Source organism: Dermacentor albipictus, chromosome 3 (genome assembly GCF_038994185.2).
Source record: "Dermacentor albipictus isolate Rhodes 1998 colony chromosome 3, USDA_Dalb.pri_finalv2, whole genome shotgun sequence".
Taxonomy (NCBI): domain Eukaryota; kingdom Metazoa; phylum Arthropoda; class Arachnida; order Ixodida; family Ixodidae; genus Dermacentor; species Dermacentor albipictus.
Window position 1 is genome coordinate 91,435,242 of NC_091823.1, and position 21,440 is coordinate 91,456,681.

The following is a 21,440-nucleotide window of genomic DNA, read 5'->3' on the forward strand; positions in this document are numbered from 1 at the left end:
CCAAGACTGTCAGTTTGCGCACACCGGTGAGACATGTTTAAGTTCAAACTGCGCGAAACGACGCAGACCTCTGAGTACGCGTGTTCCTTTTCCCCTCTTCTTTTCTTGTTTACGTGGGCGTATTCACGTTTAGCATTCAGCGTGTCATAATAAAGGCATGGAAATAATGCAGTGACTTTGATTACTGGAAGAGAAATATCTGAAGCGTGAATAGTCGAAGCATGTCGAGATGCGCATTACATAAATAGACAAGTCCCACAAGTGGACAAGTCCACTTGTCGAAACGTTGGCTCCTGCTTTCATCTTGTTCACATTCTGCTCATCGTCTAGGATAACAGAATGCATTACAGGCATAACGCAATTTTTAATGCGATTAACATTATTTGCCTATTTCAAGCATTTCGAGCCTATCTATCTATCTATCTATCTATCTATCTATCTATCTATCTATCTATCTATCTATCTATCTATCTATCTATCTATCTATCTATCTATCTATCTATCTATCTATCTATCTATCTATCTATCTATCTATCTATCTATCTATCTATCTATCTATCTATCTATCTATCATATCTATCTATCAATCTATCTAGCTAGCTTCTAACTCTCTTTTTATATCTCTCTTTTCAACACTGTACCTCCTTCCCGCAGTGCAGGATAGCAAACCGGACGTGCGATTTGCTAATCAAGTTGCCATTTGCTTTTGCCGCATCAATGAGAGCCTTCCGCAGAAATAAAGTAGCGTTTGCACTTCTTTGTCTGCAGTTTCTCTGGCGCGCCGAGTGTTTAGAATATGAGTTGCCTTATGTGCTTGAAATTGCTTGAAACCACGTGTTCGCCATTAATATATCGGCACGATCTACCAACATTGCTGCTCTTGCACGTTTCGACTACTAGGCGTTGTCAGAGCAAGTTATTCTGGGCCTCTTAATGGTAAAATAAAACTAATTTTCAGGGCATGCCCATCTTGCTTTATTTCATGTAGGAAGGGGGTTTGGAAGTCAGGCCTTAATTATGTTCATAATGCGCTTCACACCTTATTGTTGTAGATGTGGATGTAGAACCTAGATGTTCGTGGCACATACCCACTATGGGGGGTGAACTGGGTAGTTCAATATAACAATAATAAAGAATTATAAAATAATGCAAACAAAATTTGTGAATAGGCATACGGGAAATAGTAAATTCTAGCTTGCCATTTCAATAGAATGAAGGAATAAATGAAAACAGAAATATGGCTAATCTAATTGATTTTGCAGGAATATAACGAAAACGAATGTTCTGATTTTATAGTCGAAATTTTTCTGACCCTGCAATAATATCCTGGACGGCATCGCCAACTTTCCTGCCGCTGTGCCTAAGGCTCGAGGCCCCTAAAGATAGTAAATTTTGAACATTTAAGTCTAATTTAGGAAGGCGGAACGGCGTTTCTGGTGTTCATTTCGCAATTCAGAATACTTTGACAATCAATAACAAAATGACCTATTATTTCATGTTCCCCGCAAGAGGGACAGTTCGGTGAGGGAGCCAGACCAGCTCTGGAATTCGGCAGTGCAGCAGAGTGATTCCGACTTCAAGTTGTCGCGTTATACAGAGTTTACTTCTCCAATAATGCGACAAGTGCTGAAAGTGTGAGGAGTTCGTTAAATAAGCGACGTGAAATTCCCGCAGCATCATTTACCTCCGAAATATGGCCCCTATCATGAAAGCTAGCGCCAGTTAGGACTTCAATGAGTGGGCCATTCAGAGATGCTTCCGCCAGCGAATCTGCCATTTTATTTAGAAATAGACCCTTACACCTTGGTACCCGAACCAATATAGTCAAAGCTAAATGAGGGGGCACTAACGAATTGAAAGCTCGCAAAACCTGCGAGTCATCAGAGGTAGTGAGGGAGAGGCACAGAGACACGGAATCCGCCACGACCACTGTGGAACGTATTGATGTATTTAGTTTACGGAGGGCTTGAATTACAGCCGAAAAATATGCTAGGAAGATAGGTACGAAGTCTGGAAGGCGAAGAAAAAACGACCAATCAAGAACACGAGAAAATATTCCAATTCCATACCTATCTACACCGTTCAAGACAGAGCTCAGCATGCGGCGAAATAGTCCGTTTGCATTTTTAGGGAAAATATCATCAAACCGAACATTAAAAAAGTTGGCGTTGCTATAAACAGGAATCACCTCATGAATTTAGACGTCTAAAATAATTTGAGATGTGTGGAATCCCAGTAAGTACACGCCAAAAAATAAATCTGGCTGGGAGATCAAAACTGTTGGTGAACGCCTTACAGGAGATTCACATACCTTAGAAATGTTTGTACAGATAACAATCGAAAGTACATAACTAGAGAATATATCCTACCTTCCAGATGTAAAACTTCATTCGTTACAAATTTAGGTAGCCCTAAACATGGTCGCAAGGCCTGCCTCTGCAGAAGAATAAGGGGGTGAAGTTTTTATGCAAGAGCTACAGAACACAACAGACACTTTTGCAACTGGGGGTCCGAATATGTCGGAATGTACTTTGCTCGTGGAGGAGTAAGGGAACGTGGGGCTGGGTCCGATATCCAGGACGTTTTACAAACAAGATTATATTTACATATTTACAAGACAGTTGAAATCAACAAAGAAAAAGTTCATAAGTTGTAGCAGCCGATCACTCCCGCCATCCATTGCTCTTTTTGTGCTCTGCGTGGTTATCGTTCAGTCAAATCCCCCAATCCGGCACCAGGGGACTGATGAAATCAGGTCCCACCAATCTGGAGGTCTGTTGCCCTTTCCCTCCGAAGGGAGCTTTGACGGAAACACACGCACAACACTGGGCGCAGACAAGGGAAGGAGGATCGTACACTGACTTCGCCTCCGTCTCCGGCGTGGACGTTCCAATTTGGGCGACTAACAGGTGATGGACCGTATCCTTGCTGATTGCCCAAACCTCTCCTAACCGAGTTACTCCCGTGCTGGTCATCAATAATCCGTTTTGAGAACCATTTTGACGAGGCCGTCGGCCCATTCCCCATAATCGCGCTAGCCGTGACCGGAGGTTGCCGCGGGATGAACGGCCGATCACAACACCCAAATGCAAAGGTTGTTGCTGTTGTTGTCATCGTCACACACCACAGTCTTCCTTCACACGCAAAAGTGTTGTTGCTGTAACGCTGTTATTTCTTTAAATTTCGCCCCCGCACTTCAGCCTTGAGTGGCCGCTAAGGAGTGCGCATGCGATTAGTTCATTTTACCTTTTTTTTTGCTTAGTGAAACATCGCTTTAACAAAGTTGGAGAAGGCCTACTTCGTTATATATTAGTTATCGCGATCCTTCACCTTCAATGCTGACGCTGGCCGTCAGGAAAGGCGGGACTGTGCTGTTAGTCACCGCTATGTAAACCGATGTCCGTTGCGTACCGCCGAAAGACGCCGAAAGACGTCGAAAGACCGCGAAATATTTTAAAGCGAATAGCTTTCTTCGACTCATCAGACCGGTTTTCTTTCCTTGTATTCAACTGTTTTCGTGGACAATTCTGAAGGCAATGCGCGCTGTCATTAGTCGGCTCCCCCGTGGAGATATGTAATGCAATTATGCATGTAAAGCGACGGCAAACAACATTACCTTTGTTCTGTCCAGCTACGCGGCATTCGCCTATTTTTAATTTCTGGCTTAAGTTAGCTAGGACACCCTGTATATGTGTCCACTTATGCCGAGAGTTGCAGGTGGTGATTTATTGGGCATTGGAGCATGCGTTTCCTTTGTCTTTTATAGATAAATATTAAATTTAAAGGCGGGGGGAGCACCACACCTTGTTGTTCACTCAAACATAAGGAAGCAGAAATAAATAGGGCAGAATGGTGCGCTCGTCAATTTAAAGAATTTGGTACCTTGCTGAGAACATTGCGCATGCTTCGGCGGTTTGGTGTTCGAGGGTTAACCCGTTTCTTTTTTTTTTTTTTCAGATATGTGTCAGTTGCTACTCCAGCGTTGTGGCGTATCTGCTGTCCGTCTGTTTCCGTCTCAGCCTTCTTGCTGGTTTTCTCAAGTTTCTATATGTGGGGCCATTAGCAGTTCTTTTTTCCCCCGATTTGGAAAGTCAACGTACAGTGTTGAGGCGACTTTCATGCGATATTCTTGTGGCTTCGCTTATTTTTCATCTGTCGTCGCAGCCTGCGAGTGTTCTTTGCGCGATCATGTCTAATTACAGTACATAGTTAAAATTAAATTATGGGGTTTTACGTGCCAAAACCACTTTCTGATTATGAGGCACGCCGTAGTGGAGGACACCGGAAATTTCGACCACCTGGGGTTCTTTAACGTGCACCTAAATCTAAGTACACGGGTGCTTTCGCATTTCGCCCCCATCGAAATGCGGCCGCCGTGGCCGGGATTCGATCCCGCGACCTCGTGCTCAGCAGCCCAACACCATAGCCACTGAGCAACCACGGCGGCTCACAGTACATAGTGATGAATATAGTATTGCAACCGCATATCGAGTCGACAACGGAATTACGCACCTCCCGTCGTAGCCTGAAAGCGAATGCCATGTTGCAAAGAGGCAGAAGAGAAAAAGATGCTCCTAACACACCTAAAAAAACACTTGCAGTCTGAAACGGGCGCCGCCAATATGTGCATGAACGCAGCAATCCGAAACGTTAACCGACATTCGTGCCGTTCAAACTGTGCAACATGATTTCTAGCAAAGTGGGAACCCTTCAATCACTTAATAAAAACACTTACCAAATCGAAATAAAGCGACGTTGTTGCGGCCGTTCTTGCAAACACGATCCCGAGTTCCGCACACGAAAATTGATACCACTGTAAGCAAGCCGACAGCACGAACGAACCGCCGCAACGGCTGTCGAAAGTTTCAAAATCGGCAAGAGCGCGAAGCGGCGCTGTTGCATGTGACACCACTTGCGCTACAGGCGCTGTGCTTGAGTAAAGCTGTCTAATCTTTTCTCATGCTTGCATTGTTTCACTTATTTAAAACAACTTTAATGCATAACTCATTTTTTGAACAGCGTACAGCTCTTACAGCGAAGCTGTATATGGCTAGCCGATTCGTCCGTCCGTCTGTCGGTCGCCTCTACACCGAAAACACATCCGGCACAACCCCATGCGCATGCGCGAAAAAAAAAAGAAGAGTGAAATAGAGGGGTGCGATCAGCCAACACCACCTTACATTGCACGAGGCCTGTTTACTCCGATCCATGACGTCCCGCTACCTGGCCCTAAATTTCCATTGACAAGGCTGGCCTGATGAAAGCGGTGACGTCAAAATCTCGGGAGCATCCTCATTAGATTCTATGGCAGTCAGGCCAGGTAACATGACGTCATGGATCGGAGTTAAAAGGCCTTGTGCTATCTAGATGGTGTTGGATTAGCTGCGCCCGTAGTGATGCCGTTGCTCTCCGTCGCAGCCGAGCGTGCGCGCAGCAGTTTCTCTCCGGCTCCGAAACTTGTAGGCCACGCGTCATACGTACTCCTTAGGAGCAGGCAGCTTTCGATCAGCATAGCCGCGAGCAGAACCGGGAATGAGCTCGTCTACACCATGCCTCTGCTGCAGCCAGGGGTGTTGGAACCTCACCGATGGCACCGGCTGTTGGAATCTCAGCGCTGCCACCAGCTGTTGGAACCTCAGTACAGACACCCGTTATTGCAATCGCACCGCCGGCGCCCGTTGTTGCAAATGGGTCGCAAGCCCCAAGGGTAGCGTTGGTCTGGCGGCCTGGGGCACACTGGAAGCATCCGAAGGTCCCAGCAAAGCATGAGTCGACTGCGAACAGAAATATTGTTTATTCTAGCATCGCAAAGAGCGGGCGGTCAGGTCGACCGAAGTAGAGAGACGGGAGAGCACGTTACTCAACAGAAGAAATCGGAGACTCTCTCTTGGCGTCCGGGAGCAGCTGATTTTATACTCTTGGCGTCGCGGGCAAGAAGGAAGGTCACGGGATGACACCACGTGACAGCAAGGCACGGACGGACTGAGAGAGATGTAGAGACGAGTGTAGTGACGCATCAGCCGGGCCGGCGCCGGTCAGACCTCCTCGCTTCACACTTGGGGAGCTCCTCTCCCCGGCTGCCGCGCTTTGACAAGCGTGGGCACACACACACACACGCACACACAAAGACACGTGGCACTGAACATGCCGGGACGCGCTCGGCGGGGATGCGTCGCGGCCGCTCCGAACGGGCCAAAATGTCCGCCGCTTTGAACGAAGCTCCGGCGTACGTTGCATCCGCGCCGGCTTTACCGCGCGTCGTAGGCGAAACGTAACAGGGGGCACAAGAACAGGCTCGTGCAGCCGAGCGCAAGCAGCAACTGGGTACCGAGGATCCGGCAGCCTAACAAGCCGTCGTTTAATGAACCGTCGTGATTAACTCAGCGATAAGCACTGCGGGCGCACGTTTCAGCTTCGCTGCTTTATCACCTGTACGGAGTGCTTGGGCGGTGATTTTTTTTTTTTCATGGACGCGTTAGGTACCCTTTGCATTACTACAGATATTTCTTTTCGTCTACATATTTACCTTCCGTATAGTCGTGATGAGTTAAAGCCCGTACAGTTAATTGAGCATGTGGCTGATAGTACGCAATTAGTGCCACCTGCTTGATATGCTGAGTGCCTGCTATGGGAACGAAGGTACTTGCTCCACAGGAAATAGTTCGGCTGTAGTTTGCTGCATCCTTACTTACTTGCTGTTTATGTATGTATTAAATTGCGCGCCCCTTTTACGGGCTGCAAGCAGCACCATCTAGGTGGTGTTGCTGCGAGTCGCAGCATCCTATCATGTGGCGCCAGATTTGAACCGGCGAATGAGCGCGCTTCAAAACGTGCGTAGGAAATCTATGAAGAATTGGTTTCTATGCGCTCCATTTGTGGTGCTGATTATGCTACAAGGGGTTCCATGTGCTCTATCAATGCAACTATCCCCTCACTTTTTCTGAAACATGCCGGCAACCTCCGCGCTTACAAAATTTATCGTAGGAATAGCGTCGGTGCCAGTTTAACATGAAATCGTATATTCATGGCATCGAGGCTGGCTCGAAGGTTGGACACCAAAGGCGGAGTCCGGCGAGGGGTGCGACACCATGGGTAAAATTTTGCAGACTGTGCGACAGATCCAATTAACCGAGGAGAACATTGGATTCCGTCTTCAACCGCAAAAGGGAAATCAACTGTTTAAATAGGCGAGCTTGAGTGTTGAAGTGTGTGGTCGGGGATGGAAAGACTTTGACATGCAGCGTGCTCTGAGAAGCATGAAACCGTTCTTGTAAATCATCCTCATGTAACTTTATATATAAAACGTGATTTTCTTTTCTCTGCTTTCCTACTTGCCTACGATGGAACAGTGCAAAGTTTTGCACTAGTAATCGTCTCGCCCCTGCCTGGTCACGATGGTCTCCCAGACGCCTGCGGCTGCCGACAACGTCACGCTTCCCGTTTGAGCTTCTAGTAATTGGCGTCGCAACAAGGCCCACAAGGGAGCGCTACTCGCAACAACAATGTTTGTTTCGATCACAGGCCGAACTATATACCACCCACGCAATGGCTCACACTGATCACGTGAGGAACGTGACCAGTGTGCGCCACTGCGTATATGGCATATAAACCCTATTCCCGGCGATCCCCTGGGCGCTGCCATGTTTGATCACGTGATGACGCGTCCATTGCTTGCCTCCGTTCCCTCCATGCTTGCAATGCACGCGCATGAGGGCGGTGCGGCGCAGCAAACTTCCGTTTCGACGGTTATCGCAGACAGTGACTCTGTCGACGAAGCGAAGCTTCGGCTACAGCGTTAGAGGACGTGTGCATGTAAGTGCTTTAAGAGCTCATTACGCCTTGTCCAAACAGCGCGAGCAGCGTAAACGCATGGCGCTTGCACTAAAAACAGTGCTAGAAATGTATCCCAAGCTACCCAATCTTTCCGCTTATGAATTAAATCAGAATCAGACTGTTCTGTCTCTTCGTACTTGATTTGGCAAACCTTCTGAAGCAGCGGTTTATCATGTTTGTGAGTCGGTGAAGTTAGACTGGTGCGGTCACCATCGCTCGCGAGTGTGCTCAGTTGCGATAGGTTTGTTCTAGCTGCGCACAAGTCTTGTATATCGCAAACGTTCCGTACTCTGTGAATAACTTAATTGTAGCAAAGACGTGTTATCGCTAGTCATTCGCCTTACTCTGTGGACCGTCAGGAACGTGCTGCTTCCAACATTCGTGAGTTGTCGGCGTAGTTGCCGTCACGTGCTTCGGAGCATTGATTCAAGTGTGCGGCCATTCACTTATAGATACGTTGGCGATAGAGTGGGCGTAAGTTTGCGTTTGAGTAGGGGGTGGATGTGTGTAGATAACGCGCAAAAAACGTACTATGCCAGTAAGTGGCGCCATACTTGGTTTTCACACGGGCGGTACTCACTCTTAATTGCCGACGTTCCGGGGTTGAAGCCCTTTGTTTGGAGGTTAGCGATCAAGCGCTGGCGGAGGAGTGATTTATCCTCGACGAAAGCCGTGCTTCGCGAAGGGCCGGCAAGAAAGGCAGTCCTTACGTAGCAACGGCCCCACAGAGTGATTCCATTCCAGCCACAATTTTTCCAGCCAAGTACCGCAACGTCTTCCCTCTTTCCTTCCACATTTTGCCGTATGAATCGAGCACAGTGCCTTAGCGAAAATCCAGTCGCATTTGCGACACCTGATCGCACCGTAGCGGGGCAGGAGCAGTAATGATTTCGTATCCGCGCGCTTTTCCTGAGACAAGGTGCGGCGTGCCGCCGGAAGCACCATCTCGTTCCTCAAAAGCAAACTGCCCCGTGAAATGCGTCAATAGTTCGGTCTGTGATCGAAATAAACATTGTTGTTCATAGTAGCGTTGCTTGTGTGTCTCCTTTCTTATTCTGTGCAGGCCTGTACCTTTTAGCGCAAGAACTAGTTACCTGCCATGCAACACTAACAATCCAATATAGCAGGACTACAAGGCCTCTTCCAGCGGTCTCCAATGACCGCTGTCTTGCGCTAGCAGAGTCCAACCTGCACCTCCAAATTTCCTAATTTTATCACGCCACCTAATTTCCTGCCGTCCTCAACTGCGCTTCGTTTCCCTTGGCACCCGTTCTGCAACTCTAACGGTGTACCGGTTATCTGCCCTAAGCATTACATACGGCCTAACCAGCACCATTTTTGATGAGAAAGTATCAAATGACCCATTGAGCGAAAAAGCCGGCGTCTGTAGCAGCGAAACGGCACCTGAATTCCCATTGGCTGCGACGCCACGTGAAGAGCACGCCTCGATGGAGCAAAGCGGGCGAAACGGCGTTGCGTGGGGGCATCGCCGCGACTAAAGCCCCTCAATTTTCCAAAAGTAGCGCCATTCTTATATCTTTCCGCCACCCCGCTCACCCAGGCGCTTCCTCCTCCACTCCTCCTGTTGCCCCAGCCTCCTCCGCTCCCCCATTGGCCAATCTGTGTCACGTGAAAGCAGGCCCCGCGCTTTTGTGTATTTTTTCCTTTCCGGCGCAGAGCAGGCGCCGCGCTTTTGTATATCTTTTCTTTCCAGCGCGCTGCGACCCCCATTTTTGGGCCTGCGCGACGAAAGTACGGCAGGCGGTTTGAAGGAGCGCGGTACTTTTATACAATGTGTTAGGGCCGAGTGCTTAATTGCGATGCCGTGCTGCTGCGCCTACGGTTGCCACAACAGACCTAGTGACGGCAAAAAGCAGTTTGCTTTACCAAAACGAAGAAAAGTGTGGATTCACAAGATCGGGCGGGCTGACTTCGAGCAAGTGGCAAAGAACGCGCGGCTTTGTGAAGTAAGTGCCACGGCTCCTCCAACCTCTTCTTTTGACGCCCGTGTCAAAACGGGCCCGTGTCCAGTGCATTGGGGGCGCGTTAAAGAACCCCAGCTGGAAAAAAATTAATCCGGAGCCCCCATTATAGCGTGCCTTATGAGATCGTGGTGTTGGGATGTAAAACCCAAGAATCAACTTTTTTTGTCTGTCTTGTGTGCCTTGACTGTTCCAGTTAACGCAACACTGCTTCCTTGTGAAAACTTACAACGCAAAAGAATACAGACGCACGTAGTATACAGAGATGAAATTAGCACTTCAACAAAAGTGTTGCTGGTGCCAATGAGGGGAGGGGGATAATTATTTTCTGAACCTCTTTCCAGTTGTCCCATCAAGTTCCTTCTTTTTTTTTCTATCAAATTCTAACCATTTGCACTGTAATAAATAAATAACGATTTCATATGCTGGTACGTTGTTCAAGTTATCTATACCGCCTATGTGTGAAAACGTTGCCCATGGCTACCACAACCTGTGCATGAGCTACGTACATCTGTAAAAGGCGCGGAACAGAAACGGCCCTGCTGCCAGGCATTGCTGACCGCAGACAGTCGGAATCTCTCACGCGCCGGCCGAACAAAAGCATCCTGCAGGTACGTAAATTAACCTACGAAACCACGTGCACATACCTTCACGCTGTGAAAACCTGAAACTCTGGTAATTACTTGCGTGTCTGAGCACACCGAGTGCTTGTGTCGCGTTTCAGCAACACGAACTTTCAACGTGCGCGCGCTTTACGCCTTAAATAATGGTGCTTTTCTCTATTTCTTCCGCAAATCCGACACGACATTCTTAACGCCAGTTACCGACTGACAAAGCAAGATCTAGGTTGAAAAAACTGCTACGCAAGACTTGAACGAACTTTTCCGCGTATTTCCTCCCGTAGCGTGTTAGCCGTCGTCTGCTACGGCAGGCGCACCACCAGCGGCGCCACCGTCGAGGCCGCGCCGAGCGGAGGAGGAAGGAAGTGAATGGCGCTACTTTGGGAGATTGAGGGGTTTTAGCCGCGACGCCACATCAGCGCATCTCGGCGGAGCAGATACGGCGACGAAGGGACACCGCGGGCGAGAAGGGTTGCGGTCGGCTAGGCAGTCGCGCGACATGCGCATGTGGGTGCCGCCGTCTCGCTCTCAAAAGACGGCGCGCGGTATCACCAAATGTAAATTTAAGTGATTGCTTCTCCTTGTCAGACCACTTTCTTGATCGGTAATTTTCTGCTTGTGAGGAAGCAAGGCAGCTCTGAAATCTCTGTGGCTATTTCCCAAGATATTCGCTGATGTCTCCTCTACTCCTTGATTATGCAATGTCTCCGTAACTGCTATCTCTACTGAATAAAAAGCCTTTTATAATTTATGACAGCCATATACAAAGATTCACTGTACTGCACAGACTTCTCAATTAATCAATCGATGACATGGACGTGATCAAATGTAGAATATCCTAGTCTGTTTTCTTGGTTAACTGAAGTGTTGCTCTGATTCTACTAGAAATTGTCTTGGTTAATATTTTATGCAGTATGCTGAAAGCTCATCAGCCTACAATTGTTAAACGTCTCTTCTGCTATGGATTAGTATAATGTTGGCATTCTTCTGGCTCTCTAGTACATTTGAAGTCGCGAGTCATTGCATATAAAGGGCTGCAAGCTTTTTAAGTATATCTGCCATCTTTGATTAAACTGACGGTTATCCCATCTTTGCCACTTTTTCCTGGAACATGTCTTGCAAGGCCCTTCTAGCTTCTTCGCTAGTTATAGCAGAGACTGTATCCTGTTCATCACTACTTCGAATGAGGATTGCATGGCTGCTCTGGGTGTTGTACAGGTTAGTATAAAATTCTTTGGCTACTTTTACTGCATTGTCGAAATGACTAACCACATTACCCTACTTCTCTTTCACTTTATATATCTTGCCCTGCCCTACGCCAAGTTTTCTTCCCGCTTATGTCATGCTGCTGTCATTTTTTACTGCTTCTTAAATATTTCTGACTTTGTAATTTCAAATATCGCTTACTTCTTGTGCATCAGCTTTGACAGTTCAGTGAATTCTACCCGATTTATTGAGTTACACCCTTTCAAGCTTTGTAGTTTCTTTGTTAGGTTCTTTGTTATTTCGGAGAGCTTACCTACTGGTTGCCTTGATGCCTTCTCTCTCACTCCAATTGCTGCTTCTGAAATCAGCCTAGATCCGGTTTCATTTATTACCTTTTTGTTATTTTCATCTTGCTGCATCATGCTGTGTTTAGGTTGCCAAATATATTTGTGGATATATATACAAAAGCCATATGATGGCACCCACAAAGTGGCTGATATAAATTTCCTATGCTGACCACATATGTCGAGCTAAGTTCTGCATAATGCCAACAACAACAACTACAAAAAAGAAAACTTCCTCCACAAAACTGTCACATAATGCTGGCTCACAGGCATTTCTAAAGCACACCACTCTTTTATTTAAAGGAATGGTGAATTATATTTGCCATGTTCTTTATTTTCCTAGATATCATCACTCAGTCTGTACCACTGGCTTTTTCGCCAATCCTCCAGAACAGGCATGTCCCGCAATGTACATTTCCTACATAAAAGATGGATATAATGTCAGCTCACACATACCTCCAAAGCACATAAATCTACCAATAATAAATTGGTTCATTATAATTCACGAATAGTTTATTACTTTACTTCTTTTTTGTAGCTTTCCGACATGTGCCGTTGAAGGTGTGCCTGTTCTTGGCCAATCCTTCAGAATGGACATGTTCCATTGCGGCACAAGGAGTACAGAATCTCTGAATGCTGCTCGACACGTCTCATTCTTGTATCCATCACCTTTAGCCGTAATGCGTTTGACCAATTTACTGAAGCTTCACTTCCCATAGGCCCCAACATGTGCAGTGGATCTGCATGGGTTCGTTTGACCTGTCATTACACACACAAAAATTCACTTCTACATCCTTTGGCGTGGTAGAAAAATTCAAGCTTAAATGCTAAAAATTAATAGGTAGTGCCACTTCTATATAAGGGCACAATGCTGACACACGACACGCTTCATGAGGGCAGAGAGTGTGCGCTTCTTATAAGCGCAGAAACAAGCATCCGCAAATTTAAGTATATTTAAGAGGTTTGATTTCCTGTCAACCATAGCAGATTAAAACAAAACTTCCGCTCTCACGGGATTTCGTAAACCACACCTGGAAAGAAGCTCACTACTTCATCACCAGAGACAATTTTCACAAAGTGAGGAAGTGCCTCGATTGTGTATAGGAAGGCCTACACCGTCCTCTATTAAATATTACATGTGACCACACTGACTGACCATGATCGTGATACGACGATGGGCACAATGCTCTTGAAGCTCACATTCCACTAAATAAAAATCCAATCTGCATTGAAAAATCTGACATTAGATCAATCCAAATTATGGGGCGCACTAATATCTGCATAAGCAGCATAGCACCAAAAGAGTTAAGCATGCATATGTTGCTCTAGCAGCCTGTCAAGGCAGGTGTCCTTCATGCTGCTTTAGGTTCAGTCGTTGCACTGCTGTATACAACAGATCACACGCGCAAGCATTGAAAGACATTGCTTCAGATGTTGCTCTGATCTATGAAGATTGCTAAAGCATCAGGTAATTCGAAGGTTTTTTTTTTCGTTTCTTTTTCGAAGGCATTCGAAGGTTCATTGCAGAGCCACTTGGGCATCCCTAGACACGGGCAAAGTCAATGTTATGCATCAACGGAATGTTGCACAGCCCACGCGGTGCAGCTCTCTGCACAACAGAATGCCCCCGAAAAGGAGCAAGATGTTGCTTGCATGAAGGGACAGTAGGTCTCCAACCAGGATGTCATGTTTGGCATCGCTCAATTGCCACAGTGCTGACCACATCACGAGACACAAGAACCACAACCAGGTCGAAATCCAGTTTGTTACCAGGGGTGCTTTTCAAACACTCCCGGTTGCGCCGATATAGCTGGCTGGCGTCTCACTGACCTTTGACCTAGTCACAGAAAACTGCCAATGTGATCCTCGAGCCAAAGCCTGAAAGTACCACTGTGCGGATTTGTGACCGAAATACAAATGAGTGCATCTGAAACAACCAGCAAAAAGCCAGTTTTTCCCACTGAAACCGGAAAAAGCACCACCCTTGTAAAGATTGCTGAAAGTTACTCAGAACATGAATTGCAAACCGATGTTGACTCGCTGCTTTGGGTGCATACTCATGCTACGTATGGCCACATGTCTGGGACATTGCGCACTTTAGAGGGAAGCAATACCACTGGGACAGCTCCCGGTGCACCATGTACGACTCTGATATTGACGACAATCCACATTAATGCATATCTGTGTGGCACTGTCCCATGCAGCTACAATACAATAAGGTGGATAAGGGCTCTGCGACAGCCATAGGCTACAAGGCAACCTGAATGAAAGGAGTACGGCTGCTAGCCATACGCCTTTGCCACATTAACTTTGATGACATTCACTACCCATATTTAACAAATTGAACTCATGTGCGATTACGTACGCATTCTTTAGCAAACAGCGCGAATAACGGGACACAGAAAAGGGGCACACGACAGGTGTCCCGAAAGGTGTCCTGTTATTTGCGCTGTTTGCTAAAGAATGTGTTCGTACCAACAAGCCGGGCTAGCCACCATTCTGGAGATTACGTAGCAGTTGGCCTTTAAAAAAACACATATACAAAGCATCTCTGCAGTGATAAAACCGGGAGCTTTGGATGGTTCTGGATGTGCAATGTTCTGGATTTGACCAGCTCCACAGTACCAGAGTAAACACCACAGCATACCATGCACGCGACAGCATTGAGCAAGCAGAAAGGCTCAACACACTTTCAGCAATGGTGCCGTCAGCACACTGCAGGTTTACACTACATTTTGCAAATGAGTACGGGGGCTGCCATGAGGACCAATAAGCCATACAACCATAGATTCCTTCAACAAATGCGGTGTCAACCAATTACTGGTTTCCAATGCACTGAAGTGAAATGCAACAAGATGAAGTCCGATTTTTCACCAGCCCTGTCATCAGTGACGGTTAGTGTTTTGGCTGCACTGTTGATCTTGAATTAATGCTGAACGTGGTTCTTTTACAAACAAGTTTGCGCAGCAATCCCCCTCTTTTTGCATTACTAAAGGAAATAATTTCCATACAATTTTTTTTTAAAAGAAGAAAGGATCAGTGGTTTTAAAGTGAGACTGTGTTGCAATTTGTTTTATCCTGGCACATTTCTCATTGTGCACTGTCGTACATTGTTTATTTTGGTTTTGTTCTGTCATGTATTTCCTCTTTTCCAATTTTTCCACAACTAAGAAAAGTGCTATGCGTCTAGCTTGCATAGCAAGAGATAAAGTAATATGAAAATTGTCTTAGTTGCAGAGTGCCATAACCAATAACAGATAGGTATGTAGGAGGCAATAATGGACAATATGATAACATCTTCCCAACTTCCATGAAAGCAATCCTTGCTGGGAATCCATGGCAGTAAATCTTAGATCTGTGGCAGCATAACATGACTTCCCGCTGAACCTTTGACAGGGTATACTATGATGCTGTTGTCTGTAAAAAACAATGAATGCATGTTTGGATTCGATGGCTTGAAACACAGGTGGGCGTGCATTGTGATGACAATGTCCCCCATCACAACAAGACAACACTGTAACTTGTGCCCTCAGTTAGCGTAATTTGCACCGTACTGGAAAAATATTCCTCGCTAATAAGAGTACATCGAAAATAAGGATGAAGGAAGGCATAGACACAACACTTAAGTGCTGACTATAAGATGGAAAATTCACAGAGGAAACGAGTTAATCTTATTATTTATGGGGTTTTACGTGCCAAAACCACTTTCTGATTATGAGGCACGCCGTAGTGGGGGACTCCAGAAATTTTGACCACCTGGGGTTCTTTAACGTGCACCTAAATCTAAGTACACGGGTATTTTCGCATTTCGCCCCTATCGAAATGCAGCCGCCGTGGCCAGGATTCGATCCCGCGACCTCGTGCTCAGCAGCGTAACACCACAGCCACTGAGCAACCACGGCGGGTAACGAGTTAATCTTTGCATATCTCTTTTATGCACAATAAATACTAAAATAAATACTAAAACTGTAGGAGGTGCAGTCATCGAGCAGATATCTTTGATGCTGCAGATGCCCTTGACTGCTCATTAATCTTTGATATCCGGCGCATAAACTCCGCCGTGTGTGGTTGAAAGTCTGCCAAGGCGTTGATAAAGGCAAGCCAGGTGTCTTCAATCTGCAACAAATTAAGGGGGACAAAATAGAGAATTTCACAATTAAACATACATTGAAGGGCAACAGTTCGTCGGGCTATCTTAAAGAGCAGGATACAAAAGCACGGACCTCGACCACTGTGCAGCTTCTGCTTCCTTCTTGTGAACTTCCTTCGACCGCAGCAGCTTGAACAGGATGAAAATTCTCATCCGTACTCTGCTTGTTTTGAATTAGAAACTCTAGTTTTCGAATAACCCACCTTCTTTCAAATCAAGATGCCCACCGCATTGGCAATCCTGCCATGTTTGACCATACAGACAGAAACTTACATATAAAGGGACCACTAAAGAGATACACTAAATCAGTTTAGAAGGATTAAATATTCTTTCAAACATTTTTTTAATAATAATTTTATGAAAATAGGTTGATTGCAGCTAAGTAAATGTTCTTGAAACTTGCTAGGTTAAATTCTCTTTTAGAATACAATGTAGTGAACCTTTGGTGATATCAAATTAACTAGACCCGAGTAAATTCCATTGAAATACATCTCAGTAAGTTATCTTGAAGCTTGCTATGTTTAATCTTTGGCGCTTCTACAATACATTGCAGTGAAACTAGGCTCAAGTAGATGCCCTCAAAATCCATGCCAGCTTGGCAATCTGGTGTGACAACATTAAAGTGGCATCACCAGCCTTTCGTTCTTGTGCCTTTTCTGGCTCGCAAATTATCTTATTATGGTAAGAGCGGCTTTTTGGGTATTTTATAACAGTAATTTACTGATAAAACCATTAATTTTTCTCTTGTGCAGTTCTGTAAGGTTCAAGACTGCCCAAAGTTGAAGACAGCTTCCTCCGCTATACAGGAAGGCTGCAAATGAAGACGTTGACCTCTGTGTCTTGAACAATCCTGAAGCTATGTCTACCTGCCATAATGTGCACATCTGCGCCCCATCTGTTGTGGCTTCCTTCAAGGATGCCATTGTAAATGATATATTAGCACTTGTCCTTGTGGTCCCGTTATTTTGTAATGCTCTTCAAGAACAAAATTAAGAAACTTGTCGGCATCAATATCTGAATGCTGCTGAGCTACCTGTTCTTTAACTCGAAAAGGATTCTTCTAAACTGACAGGTAGTGCTAGCAGTACAACCCTTTAAGGTCGACTTCCAGAAGTTGACCAGGAATTAAATTGAATTTACTGAATTTTTAACGGGTGCCAACCTTACGCGAGACAGGCATGTACTTACTCGCTCAATCATTGAACTATGTTTGGACTGCTATGCAAATAAGTGCAACCACTGATGGCCGACTACAAACACATTTACAGTCCCCGGGCAATATTTCGGACACGGACTAGTGCCATCCTTTAGCCGCTTGCAGCAATTAACGAGAATGTGAGTATGCGAGTGACACTAAGCGAAACTTTTCTTTTTCAAAATTTTCCTACTGCAAACTGGGAGTTCAGGTCTTACATGAGTAAATGCGGTATTCGCTACACGTGAAATAGGCTTCAGGAAAACTATTAGCTAAAATACCAATTTACTTCCTTTCCCACATTTTGGATGCAGCCACACAATGCCACGGTCATGAGGACCACTGGCTAACACTCCCAAAGCTAGGTTGAATATACAAATGCACCTTGATGCAACAAATACGGATATTTATAAAGAAATATCGAAGAATGAAACTTGGTCCTTTATGATTTAAGAGAATTACCTTAGTACAAAGCATGGAAATGTTCACCCATTCACTTCCGTGCCTGGTGGTGAGCAGGCCAGAAGATGCTAAAGTTTAGGATGACAGTGGTATACCAGCTGCCTAAAATTTGGCCTCTTCAGAGTATGTTTTAACTAGTCTTTTACAGATGGCAGCACACTTTAGGCTATCTACTAAGTTGTTTTGGGTTTTGCGCACTAGATGGACATACTGGGCCACATCTTCAGCACGAGTTGATAGTAAAACAATGCAAACCTTCCCGCTCGCTGGGCTCCGCTCTGTTGCTGCAGCTGCTGCAACCAGAGAACCAGGCTCGAAAAAAGTGTACAGGTTCCCAAGCAAGCAATTTTTCAGCACATACTGGCAAACACTGATCAGCAGGACCCTCCATGGCTCTTAGTTTTTCAAGGAATAAGTCAAAATGTCCAAGAGGCATTCTAAGTGCAAAAAAGGCAAAGATGCACTCCAAAGTTCCTGTATATTTAAAAAATTTTTATACACTTTTACAGCATCTAATGCAGAAGTCTTTTGTCAAGAACACAAACCAGAAATTTAAAGCAGGCTTTAGAGCAATTCTCTTACAAAGTGGAAGATGCAGAATGAAGCAGAAATATGCGCAGTGGAGGCACAGTGGAGTGCACAGTGGCGTGCCAACAGTGGAGTGCCGATTGGACCAAAGCAAAGAGGTTAAAGAAACACTAAAAGAGAAATGTATTAAGTTAGGCTATATTGGAAAGTTACCTCTTGAAGATCACTAAAAACTCACTCTGACAATTAGTGGAGGCTTGGTATGCCAGAAAACATAAAAAGCTAGAAGAGGGGTAGCAACGCTCCATACAAGTTTTTGCACGAGCTACTCGTGACGTCACACATTTTGACCTCACCTCCTTCAGTTCAGTTAAATGTTTACCTACAAATAAAGATTAAATTACATTCTAAGTAGGCCAAAGAATGAATACGTACAGGAAGTTTGAACAACCTCTTTTGCGCTGAAAGGTTGTGCTATACGAGAGAAGATACTTTGAAATCCGTGATCTCACACCCATGTGCTGGCGCTGCAGCTCGGGTATGCCATTCAAGATAGAGATGTCTGTCTTTCATCTTCTTTAGTAACCAGTGTTCTTGCACCAAAGAAATGAAAGCAGCGTATTAAAAGAATACCTCAGCATTATAAACTGCCTAAGTGTTTTTCTTAAATGTACATTTAAGTATATTATAATATTCTTGTGAGGCTTGTTGTAACTAGCCTGTGTGACAAACAATTTGTGTCCCACCGTCAAAGTTCCGGCAAAAGCCTGAATGTTTGAAATATGCCAAGCTGCCTGCAGCCGTTCATAAACACTTAGGAGGCCGCAACGCCGAAAAGACAGACTACAAAATAGACAGTTTGGGTCACTCTCAGTCATGAAGCTTGTACAGCTGACTGCTCCATAGCAATGTAATTGAAAGTTCTTTGTTACTCATTACGTGGATTGTCTTGCATCTCTGCCCGCATCCTTCCCTACTGGTCAAGCTCCAGATTGCTAGGCCCATGCTACCTTGATGGTCCTGGGTGCCCGGCCCACCTTTAACAGGCCCAAGGTTGAAATCCCAGACTATTACCTCTACCTTTTTAGGCCACTAGCATACAGCTAAGTTTCAAGAGGAGAGAATGAGATAGTCTGGCTGCATAATAAGAGGACCAAGACTATATCATAGCAAGAAGACAAACAGTTTTTCTGGTGTTAACAAAAAGTAAGATAGGATTAAAAATATAACAAGGCAACAGCAAAGGAGATTTAAGGTGGTCAATAAAGACAAATACAGGTGAAGCACAATAACAAACTTCAATATAATAAAATTCTAGGTATAACAAAGTATTTAACATTTTATAGTTTACTGTCCATAGACCAGCACAATGTAACTAGAACCTCGATATAAAGAAGCGCGTTTATACATGATTTCAATATGATGACATTTTACCACTGCTGCAAAGGAATGTTGAGGAAATGCTAAATGACAACTACTGGGGTCAAATGTTTATATTACATGTGGCTGCTTAAGAATGCACTTCTCAATTAGCGTGCCGCACGACAGAGAGCAGCTGCTAAAGTGGAGCAGCATAGCAGCAAAGCCCTCTTGCTATATTATGTTCCATGTAAAGTCCAAATGTGATAAAATCCTATAGTGCACTCCGTGCTGTGAGTGCGAGGAAAAGCATGCAAAGGTGAGCGAAGAAGCATGGTGGCTTCATGCATGTTGCTACTTGTGCCAGCAAGAGTAAGGCATGGGACTGCGGAAGCTGTAACATGATGAGGTATTTGCTGGGTGCAGGGGTAGTGGGGTAGTGGGCAGGGGTAGTGGGGGCAGGTGTAGTGGGGTAGTGTAGCAGGTGTTAGATATGGAGCTGTTTCCTGCGATTACTTCGAGTTCCCCAGACCACATCGGATGGCAGCACAGCTAATTGAGGAATGCAGAAGCAGGAAAGTGCATTCCAGAGAAGCGGCCGAGCAAACAAGTTTAAGGCAACAAGTTCACGTGCCAACAAGTTCGTGCGTCGCCGGGATTAGAAGGGGGCCTCGTACAATGGAGCTCAATCGTCCCCCTTCGGCTTTGAAGAAGGCATCTGCTACCGCTGCGGAGCCGAGCCACCGGGTGCAGGTGGGCCCTTGTGCAATGAAGCATGAGCGCCCCCCCTCCTTCTCCAGCCTAGAAGAAGTGGATTGCCAGTCTGCGAGGCAAGACCGCAGAGAGCCGCCAGGTGCGACACCGCGACACGGGCGCCTACCATTGGCTGAAAGTGGCGTCATCGGAGCGGACTCTCCCATTGGTCAAACATGACGTGACTTACAGTGCTCGAAGGGTTTATAAGAAGCCTTCCAGAGAGACCTGAGCATTCTGGGATATGCCCTGATTCCCTGATTCACCTCCTCGAACTTCTTGCCGCGGGCCGCAGCGTCCGAGTTGCTGCCGGCCCGTAATGACTGTACGACTGTTAATTGACGCTCACCTCCCTGTATAGAATGTAGAATAAATCCCTCACAAGTTTTTGGGTTTTCATCCCGAAGTCCCGTCCCTCAACCCCTACATCTGGTGGCAGCGGTGGGATCGCCTCCGAATGCATCAGCTGGTGGCAGCGCTACGAATCAACCTTCGTCGAGAGAGATCATAAGGAACCGGAAAGAGCGAAGAAGAGTGAGCCTTCGTCGAAAGAGGTCCGAAGAAACTGGGAGTAGCGAAGAAGGAGCGAGCCTTCGACCCAGGGAGTCCGGAGGAACCGGGAGCATCGGACGAATGAACCGGATGGCAGAGTGCTGCAACCGTGAGTGAGCGCGTGGTTTTTTTCCTTATGATTCGCCAGACTCAAAGGTTGTGTGTTCAATTTTGATAGTTCTGGGAATCGGGAGTTTGATGCATTGTGTGTTTGCACAAATTAATTAAGGAAAACAGTTTTAACCACCTGTCGGGGCAGCTGCCATGGATCTTAGAAGGTTGACGAGGTTAGACTTGTTGTTGGTGTGCGACGATTTGGGGGTTGAGGCGGACGAACGGATGAAAACGCCAGCTATCATAAAGGCGATTAATGATAGTGGCAATGATGATGAAAGCATTAAGCTTGCTTGGGAGGTGATACAGGAGCCACGGGAGCGTGCGCGTCGTGTACGTTTA

General features: G+C 45.8%; 1 protein-coding gene across 2 annotated transcripts in view; it reads right to left on the reverse strand.

The window, feature by feature from the left end:
• Nucleotides 1-15,897: 15,897 nt before the first annotated feature.
• Nucleotides 15,898-21,440, reverse strand: part of LOC135902942 (centromere protein I-like) — a 100,074-nt gene continuing 94,531 nt past the window's right edge. For both annotated transcript variants that reach the window (XM_065433279.2, XM_065433277.2), the window contains exon 16: nucleotides 15,898-16,101. In XM_065433279.2, coding sequence (XP_065289351.2) covers nucleotides 15,967-16,101 — 135 coding nt within the window. In that variant the 3' untranslated portion in view covers nucleotides 15,898-15,966. The remainder of the gene's footprint in view (nucleotides 16,102-21,440) is intronic.